The 13,846-nt window shown below is 40.6% G+C and overlaps 2 protein-coding genes across 2 annotated transcripts; one reads left to right on the top strand and one right to left on the bottom strand.

Annotated features, from left to right (window-relative positions):
- Nucleotides 1-5,827: 5,827 nt before the first annotated feature.
- Nucleotides 5,828-9,562, top strand: LOC307157681 (uncharacterized protein; the record flags this gene model as incomplete). Its single annotated transcript, XM_079869608.1, has 6 exons — nucleotides 5,828-5,951; nucleotides 7,036-7,158; nucleotides 7,290-7,358; nucleotides 7,714-7,810; nucleotides 8,610-8,957; nucleotides 9,432-9,562. The coding sequence occupies exons 1-6, from the start codon at nucleotides 5,946-5,948 to the stop codon at nucleotides 9,560-9,562; spliced, it is 774 nt and encodes a 257-aa protein (XP_079725734.1). The 5' UTR covers nucleotides 5,828-5,945.
- Nucleotides 9,563-9,566: 4 nt separating this feature from the next.
- On the bottom strand, nucleotides 9,567-11,754 carry LOC307157100 (uncharacterized protein). Its single transcript, XM_079868860.1, has 2 exons — nucleotides 10,141-11,754; nucleotides 9,567-10,000 (listed from the first exon to the last, which is right to left on the bottom strand). The coding sequence occupies exons 1-2, from the start codon at nucleotides 10,754-10,756 to the stop codon at nucleotides 9,783-9,785; spliced, it is 834 nt and encodes a 277-aa protein (XP_079724986.1). The 5' UTR covers nucleotides 10,757-11,754; the 3' UTR covers nucleotides 9,567-9,782.
- Nucleotides 11,755-13,846: the final 2,092 nt, after the last annotated feature.

Here is a 13,846-nt window from a genome sequence, read left to right as displayed (position 1 = left end):
ATTATTTAATTGCATTATGTTAGGATGATTTTGTGTATATATATATAAAAAATACTGCTGGGTTTTTACAGGCAGAGTCACGTGTATTATGCTCACACTAAATTCTCTGTTGCACTTATATAAATGCGCATTGCATGCACAATCATCTTAATAGTTGTACAAAAAAGTTATGCGCTACTGGCAAGAACGTCACTTTGCTGTTTTAATAAAAGCAATGTTAAATATTCTGCATGCACTCATCTCCTGGAAACCACAGCAATGACAAAGCATATAAAAATTCGTAAACGTTGTCCAATACCCCTTCTTGTCTTAATGAACCTTTTGCATTTACAAATATTTTCAAATGTCTGTATAATACAGTAGCCTACTGTAAATATTTGTGTCTATTACTATTTATAATTTATATTTTATTGTGGATGTTTTCTCACAATCGTGACGTAATGAAGTAAAAGAAAAAATCTAACGTAAAGTTGTTTTTTATGCGCCACCTGGTGGATATTCTGTGAAGCGAAACACATTGAGGGAATTTGTAAGTAGCGCCCCCCGAAAGCACTTGCAGAATTCTGCGAGACTCTACGAGACGAATTGCCGAATGCCGCGGGAGAAAACGCGCGTTTTTAAAGGCCAGATCTGTATTTAATATGTGTTTTGTGGTCTTAATTCAGCAACTTTCATTTTTATTTTTTCCAATAACCACGCATAAACATTATTCTCTTAAAAATACAAACATCTACATACACGTTGCTCGCATATTATGGTAGCCCTGTTTGTGCTATATAGAGTGAATTTACACCTTAGCCATTAACATGTTTATAAATAACTGAAAAAACCACAAATGTCAAGGCATGTCAGAACATCTCAAGGGCCCCAAAAACACCTTGGTCCCCAGAGGGTTAAAGAAAAACTAACAGGGCCGGGTTTCCCGATAACGATGTATCTTAGCTGTTAAGAGCGTTTTCTACGTGCAAGGCTACGAACGCTCGTAGCAATTCCACGAGCGTTTCCCAAAAATGCACTTAACATGAACGCGCGAGAACGCGCTCTACGTGCTACTTAAGAGTCGCTGTCCATTCGCGAAGTGCTGAAATTTAACCTTATATGGAATCGTATTCTGAACGTTTAACCTAATAATTGTCATCTGTTTTGGATTACCAATCAAGACAATCAAGTCTATATAAAGCACCTACATACAGGCGGAGACACTGACAAAATGGCTGAACAAAAAAAAACAAGAAAAGATACCTTTCAAAAGGATGAAATTAATGTCCTCTTAGAGGAGATAGAGAAAAACAAAGATGTGATTTTTGCCAGATTTAAAGGACACCATACTAATAAAGAAAAACAAAACATCTGGGAGGACATTGCTACCAAACTAACTGCAACCAGGGGTGTTCAAAGGTCAGGGAAGGAGGTCCGCAAGAAGTGGCAGGATTTTGCAAGCCTGGCAAAAAGGAAGAGGGCACTGCAGAGGACTGCAATTAAAAAAACAGGTGGTGGGACCAATGAGTCCCCCCTTCTTACAGCCGAGGAAGAAAAGGCATTGTCAATACTTGGCACAAGTGCTTCAGATGGAATTAGTGGGGGTATTGACATCCATGGAGGAGTAGGGATAACTCAACCTGAGCCTGAGCCTGAACCTGAGTCAGGTCCTTCATGCTCAGAGGAACCATCAGTTTCATCTGCCATCTCTGAGCACCCACCATCTCCTAGTCCTCCAAACAACCCTCCCAGGCCTCAGCCTCCATCTTCAGTGGTCCAGACTGCAGCCACAACACCTCAGCAGTTTGAGAATGTCTGTAGCTGTAGTCAGGACCTAGTGCAGCTGGAGAGAGAGAAACTAGATGTCTTGAAAGACATTAGGCAATGCCTTCAAGAAGCCAATGAGAGAGACAACAACTTCCAACAGCAGCTCATTGAGCTCAAGAAGGCCAAACTGGCCTTAGAAGAGAGGAGGCTTGCACTAGAGGAGATGAGTTTTGCAAGGCCCTCAATTTCTGTGCCAATTATCTTGCCAGAAGACACAGGTAATTTGATTTATTGTTTCAGTCATTTATTGTGCAATGTGAAATGTTTTCTATATGTAGTTATGACTCATCTCACTGTACAATGTATTTTGCAGGTCATGGGGAACTGAATAACCCAAATTAATAAAACTATGCAATGTTTTTTATTAATAAAGCTATATGCAGTGTTTTTGATGTCCATGTGTTTGTTGAACCATGCACACGAGGCCTAAGACCATATGAAATACTATAGTAATTGTTATGAGTTCTTCCAAATGTTTCTGAAGTAAATGGCTAATGGTTGATGATTATTTTCAGACATAAGCATTTAAGTTTCAATATTATTAATATAAAGTCTATATATTTAGCGTGACAGATAACACAAATGTACAGTATGTACTTCATCTAGCCAATACATTTCTACAGGTATAGACAAAAAAAAACAACAACATTTTTTACCAGTACTGTTCTATGTATACATTTTTATAATAAGCACAATTTTCCATCATTATGAACAGAGGATAGATTAAAGGAATATGTAATCTATACAATTTCTAAGCATGCCACACCTTCACTTTCTTCAAGGTAGGGCCTAATGTCATTACTGAAATTGATGATAGGCAGTGGGATGTGAACATTATCACAGCCTGATAACCTTCACATGGTTGCTTCAATTAAGCTAGGATTAGTATAGAGTTTACACCTCACTAGACTTGCAGAGGAAATCATGGCTGCACTACACCGTGTTCTTCAATTGAGGGTCAGAGAAAGACAAAGACAGAGACGACCACGAAGTAGACTGGTGACTTTAAATGCCTTCATCAGACAGCATCAAAACCCCTTGGATATCCTTGATGACATGGCTATAATAAGGCGATACCGTCTGCCAAGAGGACAAATAGCCCAGTTGCTAAATAGCATTGGACCTCAGCTGATGCGTGCCACCAGGAGAAATTTTGCCTTGTCCCCTGAAATCCAACTCCTATCAGCCTTGAGATTTTATGCAACAGGCAGTTTTCTCCAGGTACTTGGTGATGGGCTTGGACTAAGTAAGGCATCAGTTTCAAGAGCTGTTCAAGCGGTCACCAATGCATTACTTCCACTTGCTGTGGAACACATTAAATTTCCAGCATCAAGACAGGACATCACAGAAATACAACAGTATTTTTTAACACATCATCACATCCCACAGGTCATTGGAGTGATCGATGGTACCTTGATCCCGATCCTTACACCATCTGTGGATGGCCATGTATATATATGCCGCAAAGGCTATGCAGCTATCAACTGCCAGGTGATCTGTGACCATAAGGGTTTGATTACAGACATTGTGGCAAGGTGGCCCGGAAGCACACACGACTCCTTCATGTTCACCAATTCATCTGTTGGTCAGGAGGCACAAAACTCACAGGGACAGTGGAGGCTGCTTGGGGACAGTGGTTACCCACTGAGGCCATATCTCTTCACGCCTGTGGCTAATCCTATGAATAACAGGGAGACCAATTTCAACGAGGCACACCGTGTTGCACGTAGTATTGTGGAACGCACAATAGGGAGGTGGAAGATGCGCTTTCGGGCAATTCACCAGTCCAGCGGTGGTCTTTTGTTTGCTCCACAAAAGTGCTGTGCAGTAATAATAGTAACAGCTATGCTGCACAACATTGCAGTGCAGATGAGAGTGCCCTTACTTAACAGGGAGGAAGATGAAGAGGTGGAGGAGGAGGAGGAGGATGTGGAGGACGAAGATGGCATGGGACCACATGGCCAACCAAGAAATGCCCAATACATGGCTGGTTTTCGTGCACGTCAGCAAGTCATTGACAGATTTTTTTGAATTCATCTCTATTTTGCCCAGTCTTTGAAGCAAATTTCCCACATTACTTCTTTTATGATTTTTTTTTTTTTTTGTTCATTCATTTAATTTAGATGTGTTTTTTTTTTATCTTTTTTCCCCGTTTTTATTTATTTCATTTATAAATTCATGTAAACAAAAAACGAGTACAATAAAGTGTACAATAAAGGACAATCAAAATATTATTATGTTACTCACGTTGCAGTGTGTTAAATCTAGATAAAAGTGTAATCTGCCGGTTGTCCTGCAGGTGTCCTCATAACTCTGTCTTCTTACGATGCACTTGGGGATGTACGATTACTCCAGAGCACTCGTAGTTCTACGAAGATTTTCAAGTGCTACTTAAGCTACGATGCTTTTGGGAAACAGACCGTAATATTAAGATCAGTCGTACGATCGTTTTTACGATCAACTTAGGCTTACGATGCTTTTGGGAAACGCAGCCCAGGTCTGTGAGAGCAGGAATTCTTACTGGTTGGTCGGTGATCAAATACTTATGTCATGCAATACAATGCAAATTAATTATTTAAAAATCATACAATGTTTGATTCTGTCTCTCACAGTTGAAGTGTACCTATGATAAAAAATTACAGACCTCTACATGCTTTGTAAGTAGGAAAACCTGCAAAATAGGCAGTGTATCAAATACTTGTTCTCCCCACTGTACATATTCAAGGCCGTGCAAAGATGGGTGGTGTTTATGATCATATTGGGCCAGTCTGGGCCAATATGCCAGGGCCGTTTTTTTTTTTTTGTCCCAGTCCAGCCCTGCACACATACACACTCCTGAGTCAAACAGAAAGTGGATTTGAGAAAGTGAATTATTTAAAATAAATTTTGTTTGTAATGAATGGCACTATTATTTATTTATTTCATACTTGTATTTTTCATTTTTGTTTAGTTTTGAATAGCCCACCATTAATTTGAATGATTTTTTTTTTGTGGATTAAGGGGAAGTAAAATGTTTTTTAACATTTTGTTTTATTTACCAGTATTTTGCATTATTTCTGAAAGTAATAGTAAAATGCAATTTTTACACTGATGTGACTTACCTGTGTGTCTCTGTCTGTGAGACTTCCTTAGATAGACAGAGACATCAAGAAACAGCATATGAATCTCAACAATGGTGACAATAAACAAAAAGCTTTTTTGTGACTTCAGTAGCTTGTTTTGTGATGTTTTTGTGATCTGTTTATCGGAATATTTTGTCGATTGACACCATTGTTGAGACTCATGCGCTGTATTTTATGCATAATGATTTTATAAAATCTTTCAAAATATCAAAGAACTGCAGGATTTTTTTGCAGTAGTAGGACTATTATAAACAATATGAAATTGATAACTAATATAATAATTTTAAATACTTGATATGACTCTAGATGAGATGGGCCACTACATGATGACTATATCATCACCAATAAGTAGCCAACTTCATGTGATCACATTTTCTCTTGCCATAACAAATGTGCTTTAAAAACGCAGTTACAGCATAGAAAATCTAATGTTAAAAAGTCATGGGTCAAGAGCATAGACTGAAAAAAAAAATATAGTATATATGCTAAAATATAACATTTTTGAAGCCCAAAATGGGCGGAGCTGGCCATCGCTATCTTGGCAGTGCGTCACTCCCGGATACCCGAAAATGGGCAAAAAAGCGGGATTAGCTGACGTGATGGCTAACAGACAACAGACAAATGGATAGTAGTGACAGCAGTTGCAATCCACCTGTCACTCCAGTGGCCACGCCCTTAATTATGCAGAGCTTTAACCTTTTCACACGCAGGTTTAAAATATTCTGGCTGACGCCCCAGCGTGAGTTTTTCAAGGCAACCGTTATAGGCCATTATCACGCTGATACGTAGTACTTCCGCATTCAGTGATCTTTGTGCACTGCCACTTCCGGTGAATCACTCATCACTCATGCGAACCCACAATGGACGACCCTAAGTTTAGTTATACTGCATCCCTGGTAAATTTACCCAAAATAACTTTTTCTGACGTACATCGACTAACTGAACAACATTCCATCACAGCCCGCTCCAAAGTGGACAAGGGATACAGTTTCTTTTTCAAGAACTTCATCTACGATTATGAAGGTGAGTGGCTAACGTTACTAGCTAGCTAACATAACATTGCATTAGTAACGTTAGGTTAGCTTATCCTAACGTCAGTTTGGCGTCAGCTCAGATGTTCGTATGGTTATAAGGTGTTTAACCTACGTCAAACACAACTAAATAAGATTATTCACATTTAAATGAGTCTGAGTCAATACTACAGAATCCGGGAAGTCACCACAATTCCCCCGTGGACACGGTTTATGAATTTGTGGGTAACGTTACAGATTTCAAAAACTGAAGGCACGGTTTACAAAATCTGAGAGCGCGGATTATAAACTCGTGGGTACGGTTTATTAATCCGTGGGCACGATCATTTGTTAAACCGAGGGAACAGTGAGAATTCGTGAGTACGGTTTATAAACTGAGAGAAAAAATTGCAAAACCGTCGCCACGGATTGTTTTTTTCTCTCCTAGAGGTGACTTCCCGGGCTCCGTATTATTCACCCATTTCATTTGTATTCTGATAGGAAGAAAGAAGAATCCACAGTATATGCATTAATTATAGTTTTGTCTACCAGTGTCCAACATCATTGACAGGGCGGTGGTTGTCAGGTCTAGGTGTTACAGGTCGATGAGGAAGAGAGAACAGCCCCATTATTTGAAGGTTTTTTTTAGGAAGCTAAGGCATAATGACAAGAAGTTTAACCCCTTCCACTGTTGCCTGTTTACATTAAGTCAGTTAACAGCCATGTGCAATAAATTGCTATACCTTTGTGACATACTACGGAATGCAAATATCAATATCATGATAATGTGACTTTGCATTTAAATTCTTTAATATCCTGTTTGTTGAATCCAACATGTTAATGGTGTAAGGGGTTAACTACTCTACTGCGGTTGCAGATTTCCTAAAAAATTTTGTTAATTGACATGCTCTTTCTTAAATAACTATATTATTCGCAACAAGATTTTCATTTTAGTTTTTACTCTACTGCGGTTGCAGATTTCCTAGAATTTTTTGTTAATTGACATGCTCTTTCTTAAATAACTATATTATTCACAACAAGATTTTCATTTTAGTACTTTATCAACTAAAATTATTAGTGTTGTGTCTTTAATGTAGATTGTTTTCCAAGCTGATGCAGCCGAACTTCAAGAAACCTCATGCAGCTGTACAGCAGGCAAGGTTCTGTGCAACCATCTAGTGGCCTTGTTGTTCCAGAGTGCCCATTACAGCATGTTGCAGGTGAGGGCTGTGGTCTGGAATGATGTTTACATGCAGGTTGATTGGAGTGACACTGGTTCTAGAGGTCTACCTTTGATTGTTAACAAGCACATCCTCAATCCCGGTTTGCTGTTCTATCTCTTGTTCTGCAGTTGAGAGCTGTACCACCACCTGTGGCCTGCACAAGCTCTCTGCAAACATGGCATCGACCAAGGACAAAGGTAAGATTGTAGCTGCGCATTGCTGCACCGCATTGAATAGACTTCCAGTCTATTTTTCAGCTGTGGCATGAGCTGCTCCACGTGCCACCCTTCGCTCCGCGAGCAGTGTGTCCCAAACGTTACACCTGGGACACGCTTTTCGTGGAGCGAAGCGTGGTGCGCGTGGCGGCTGAAAAATAGACTGTAAGTCTAAAGCGGTGCAGCGCGAGGGGCTGCGCAGCTGTACGTCTGGCTACATTAATATGGGGGTGAATTAGAAACGTTGCCATTTACGTGGCTACTGTGAGCAGTGTGTTTACACCATTACAAGCAAGATACTATTACAATCATGGCTACTTGTTAATATCATTCCCAGGGGATCCATGCAGAGCCGGTTCAGGACTTGGTTGTTAGGAGACCAAAGCCATCTGCCAGGAGTGTATGCAAATCAACACTCTATCAAGCATACACAGGTAATGTTACTACTGTAACTAATATCATACTGTTGGCTGCCGTATAATACATAATTGTATCTTGCCACTTTTATACACATAGATTATGTAGCAAATATAACACTGCAGTGAGCAATTCTCCAGAAAAACTCTTAACATCAGAATTGAAAACCAAAACAAGCTTAGGGCTGGGTACCGAATTGCCTCGATTCTATCGAGTATCGAAAAATTACTTGGTTTTTCAGTACCAGATTTCGATACCTAAGTGAAGAGATACCTTGTTGATCACTCTGACAGTGTTTATATTGCAATAATGACCTACTGAATGTACACTGCCGTTCAAAAATGTGTTGCTTGTCAGAATTTTTTTTCAGTAAGGATGCATTAAAGTGATCAAATTATCTCAAGTCATCTTCATTTATATAGCGCTTTTAACAATGTAGATTGTTTTAAAGCAGCTTTACAGAGATAAACGTATAATTTAAGGTAACAGAGATTGTTTTGGCTTTATAGTGGTTCTTTAAAGTTATTTTTGAGCTAAAGTTGGTTTTGATTGATTCGCTTCCGTCGCAACGATCATTTGTTATTAAATTAGGGCCAGCCAAGACGACACCATTTTCTCTACACAGACTTTAAACGCGAACCTGTGATAAACGCTGATGGCGGTCACATGCGCATCAAGAATTAATTCTATAGTTATGTGCGTTTGAATATATGTGCGCAGGTTTGTAATTCCCTACAGACCAAGTCTAAACAAAGTACAAGCTGGAAGAGATGTGTAGATAACTTAACTCTTACTGTTTTTAATTTTACGTTTCAGGATCCCTCCCTGACCCGCAAGTGTTGTCTCTTGGGAAAGGACTGAAAAACCTCAGGCCGCAACCACTAATATCCTCAGTGCTGCTTGGCTTGTCTCAACTCTCCATGGTCGACTCCAGGTTCGGACCTGTGCCGCGAGGTTCACCCCTGTCCTACCAGTGTCCTCCTGTGGTCAAACACGGAAATTATGTCCAACACCCAGATACACCAACATTCCCTAAACTGCCTTTAGAGGGGTCAACATTTCCCACTACTTTTCCAAACTTTGACCCAAACTCCCAACAGTTTCTCCATTTGGACAGTTTAACTGTGACGCACGAGATGGCAGCTGAGAGAGAGGAGCAGACACGTGAGCAGTCTGAGTGCCCATTATGGCAAGCCTTACGCAAGCCTAGAGTGACAGCTAGTAGGTTCTATGAGGTTAGTCATGTGAAAGGGCCATCTTCTGGTCAGACCCTGGCAGGGCGGATACTTAAAGGAGTAGGTCAAACTCCCGCCATGAAGAGGGGCCTTGAACGCGAGCCACAGGTGCTGGAACAATATTCAAAACATTTTAATGTAAATGTGTCACGCTGTGGATTTATCATCCATCCTGATGCTCCTCACCTCGGGGCTAGCCCTGATGCAAGGGTATATGACCCTAGTGAAGTTCCCTGTTTTGGGCTTGCTGAAGTTAAATGCCCAGACATATCTAGCATTTCTGAGGCAGGACATGTCAAAATGGTAAATGGTCAGGCAAAATTGAAGCTGAATCATAAATACCACTGGCAGGTTCAAGGTCAATTGGCAGTAACTGGGTTGAGTTGGTGTGATTTTATAACAGACACTGAGGGAGACTTCACCGTTGAAAGAGTCTGGAGGGATGATGAAATGATCAGAGATATGAAAAAGAAGGTGGACCTGTACTACTTTGGTACATATATGAATGTGTATCTTCAACAGAAAGTGAAATGAACTGAATGAATAAACGATTTTATTAATTCCCTTTTTCTGAGTACATTATTTACAACATTATTATATATTTACATCATTTTGAATACTTTCAGGACAGACTGACCTGAATTGATTATAGATGAATGACTTCTCATTCAACTATATACATCTCATTCAATTATATACATCTCATTCAATATATACAATGTATACAGTTAAATGCATGTGATCGGGGGAAACACTATTCAACAGGGATGTAGCCTTTTAAATCAAGTGGTCCCTGGAAGTTGGTCATCACACAGCAGACGGTCCACAGTTGGTTGACTGTCCCAGACAAGGTTAGAGGGACAGTGTGTTGCCAGATGCGGTATTCCTTGACTCTGCGTATTGCCCTTTCCACAAGGATTCGAAGTCGGGCGATTGCTTGTGTTTTTAGAGCATCCTCTTTGGTGAACTGCGCTGTGGTTAGAGATTAAATAAATTAATTTCTATTACTTCAGTGAGTGCCTCAGCACTTTATAAACATTTGTCTGCACATCTTAATGATTATCATTTTGGTCACAGTTTTAATTTGAAATGTTCATTCTTTTCATGCCTACCTGTCATCTTGAAGGGTGGTATAATCAGTGTTGCCCCACGGTCAGCTAGCAGCTTCTCGATGGTGAAACCCTTGTCTGCCATGCAGCCATCTCCTGGCTCCAGTAAGTCGAGCAGTCCACTTCGTTCAGTCAGCTCTCGGTCAGAGATGGAGCCGGTGAAGAGACTTGACACAAAAGTCACAGCACTACATGGGGCAATTCCAATTAATCCCTTCAAGGTTGTCGTGTTTTTGTACGATGAGAAAACCTCTGACTGGAGAGTGAGGGATGATGGATTCTGGCATCGCACTTCGGTGCAGTCGATGATTACCCGAAGATCTGGACTGTACTGCACAAATTTGCTTGGCATGGTGTTCTTGACTTGCGGTTTACTCATCCAGATGGGAAGGGAGCCAAGGAGCAGGTAAAGGTAGTTGGCCCACGTTATAACAACACGGGAGACAGTGGACACACTGACCTGAAACATGTCAGCCAGCACCTTCTCTTGCAGGCCTGCAGCAACTCGGCAGCAGAAAAGAAAAAACTCATCAACCAGTTGCAGTCTACGCGTTGGACTGGGAGAAAGGGGTTCAAATGTCTGTCCCTTTTTCTGAGCTTTCGACCAATAAACCACCATGGAGGCAGATGGTTGAATAGCCTCCCAGAAGTCACAAAAAACATATCTTGAAGTGAATCTTGTGTAAAAAAGGATGTCCTTGTCTGAGACACAGAATCGGTGAAACAGCACTTGACTCACTTTCAGCTGTGACAGCTCTGTTGTCAGCTCCTTGATTTCATCTTCCAATTGCTGTATGCGTGCAGCAGCCGCATCCAGTGCACCTGTATGAGAAGAGAATGAAAGAAAAAAATATATTTATTTTGTCTTTGACTTGCATATTGGAAGTAGTTTGGACCTCTAAAGCAACATGAAATAGCTTTTTATAGCTCAATATTCACCTTTACGTTTAACCCTTGTGTGGTGTTCATATTTTTGTTATTCAGCCAGTGTTCGTGAGTCTGGTGGACCCACTTAATGTTTGGGTTTTTAATTCAACAAAAATTTTATGTTAAAATTCTCAACGTTTGTTTACTTCATCCCAATTACAAGCAATATAAACTGCATATATGGTTAATATTTTCTCTTTACCTTTGTTAGATAACATTTAAGAATTACAACTCTGTGCGGGAACGGCAGGGAAACACAAAACTCACTCTTGCACTCACACACACACTCTCATTCGCGCGCGCGCACGCACACACACACTCGTTTGTATATGTGGTTTACGGGGACTTTCCATAGGCGTTATGATTTTTCTAATGTACAAACTGTATAATCTACCCCCCTACACTAACCCTACCCCTAAACCTACCAATCACAGAAAACTTTTTTGGCATTTCAAAAAACACCATTTAGTTTGTTTTTTTAAGCCGTTTGGTTTATGAGGACACAAATGTCCTCATAAACCACATTTCAGAACACAAGCAAGGCGGCAAACAATGACATACCTGGTTTAGGAGCAGAACCATAATCATGTTCAGTCATCACCACCGCAGCTGCGACCTCCTCCATCGCCTCTTCCTCACATGGCAGGGAGTGCTCCAGAGGAAGGGCTGGGCAAACGTCATGGCCTAAGCGAGTTGATGCTCTTTTATAAGCGGACTCCCTTTTTGGCAGTCCCCAGTTGTTCCACTGGAAACGGGAGGGCACGGACCCGATTTTCAGACGCTTGATGCGACCCCGGCTGGTAAAGTTAACCATGTCAGCTAACGCTAGCCTGCTAACGTTAGTGTAGTAGTCTGATTCACTAAAGTGCCGGCTACAAACAAACGTGCTACCTTGTTTTATTTTAAAGTTTGGCCCTTCATCCCGGCGAACCGCTTTAATCCACTTCTTCCTAAGACTCAATTCAGTCGGGAATCCATGAAAACTTAAGTAGGGTTGGCGTTGTTTGTTAGATTTACAAAGTGGAACAGAGCAGTGACATCTAGCCTTCGTTTCAGCCATTGTAGAACTGCGCCGGAAGTGGATATGCACAGAGTTGACAAACCCCGCCCATGAAACCCGGAAGCGTGATAATCCCCTATTTAGAACCTGTCACTTTATTGTTTCCATGGTGATGCGTCATTGCTTGTCACGTGACACCGCAACCACAACAGCGCTGAATGAATGATGATCTGCTTTTATGTAATTTTTCCTTTTTTATTCAAAATATTCACAAATTTATTAGCTATAGCATGAAATATCTGATATTCCGATTGTCAAATATGTGCAAGTGGATGTGTTTTGTTGTTTAAACATCTTTATAACGATTGTGTTAGTTGAGCTGTATGCGCGATGGGTGCCGACCATGTTAGTTTGTGCCACAGTTCAGAGAATCGGATCTGATGGATTTACAAAACATCAATTCATCCACTTCTCCCGAAATACATGAAAGTAAGTGGCCGGTGTACTGCGAGAAGAAAAGAGTAAAATTTAAAGCTACTTACACAATGTGTATCAGATATGAAAATTCATTGTTTTGCTGGTACTAATGTGATTTTAAATGTCTGAAACCTAAAATAAACATTATGGGTTTCAAAACACTGAATAGTTGTGATATATGACAGCGCTGAGCGCATCCGTCTCTGGCTCAGCGCTAGCCAACGCGCGAAAGCACGTTTGAATTTAGCAGTTGATCACGTGATGCACTGACCATTCCAATCACACCGGTGTGATCGTACACCCCAGGGACCAGCCTAGACTGATCACACCAATGTGATCTTACGTGCAAAAAGGTTAAGGCTTAATATAATTTAAACGGATGAGTTATGAAAAAATTTAAATTTAGCTATAAATTAAAATTCAAAATTAGCTATATAGACCAAAACCACTTTTGGTACCAGGTTGTGAACATATTTTTTTCTGCTGTAAAGTTGGGCATTTTAACATGGGGTTCTATGGGATTGACTCTCTTTTGGAGCCTGTCTCTAGCGGCCAGTCGATGAATTGGAGATGAACACTTCCGTGTTCTATTCAAGAGAGAGACCAGAAGGTTGCTGCTTGGTCAAGAGTCCAACTAAAGCAAACACTTACCACAATAATGGTGACTTCAAACTTTATTATTTTCAATAAAACATCAGCATCTAAACCTTTGTTAATTCTCAATAAGAACTTTTGTGTGAAAGAGTCAAACTAGATTGTAACTAGATGTACCGCATGGCGGTACAAAATATGACCGCCGCTCAGGCCTGCACTGGCTTTCCACAAAAATAAATGACGTGGAGCAATTTGGCTGTATTGCGTGTTTATGTATATACCTAAAAAAAGTAGTAGTATGTGCATGTTTGTCTGTGTGTGTGTGTATGTGTGTGTGTTTGTGTATGTGTGTGTCTGTGTGTGTGTGTGTCTGTGCGTGTATGTATGCGTGCGTACATGTGTGTGCGCGTGTGTGTTTGTGTGTGTGTGTCTGTGCATGTGGATTTGTATGTGTGTGTATGGGTGTGTGTCTGTGCGTGTGGATGTCAGTGTGTGTGCATGCTTGCGTTTGTTTGTATTCCTGCATGTGTGTGTGTGACAGTTAGGGTTGCCAACTTCAGAAAAGGAAAATGCGGGACAATCGTGGTTATTTATAGGAAAACGAGGGACACTCAAAATATTTGTACTGTATCACACAGTGTACGTCATTTCAGTGTCTGCAGTTAAGTTTGTGTTTAAAAGGTTATCAGACATAAACACATTTGTATTGCT

Source organism: Squalius cephalus (genome assembly GCF_949319135.1).
Source record: "Squalius cephalus genome assembly, chromosome: 4".
Classification (NCBI taxonomy): domain Eukaryota; kingdom Metazoa; phylum Chordata; class Actinopteri; order Cypriniformes; family Leuciscidae; genus Squalius; species Squalius cephalus.
The sequence above is the reverse complement of the archived record's forward strand: the minus strand, read 5'-3'. Positions and strand labels throughout refer to the sequence as shown.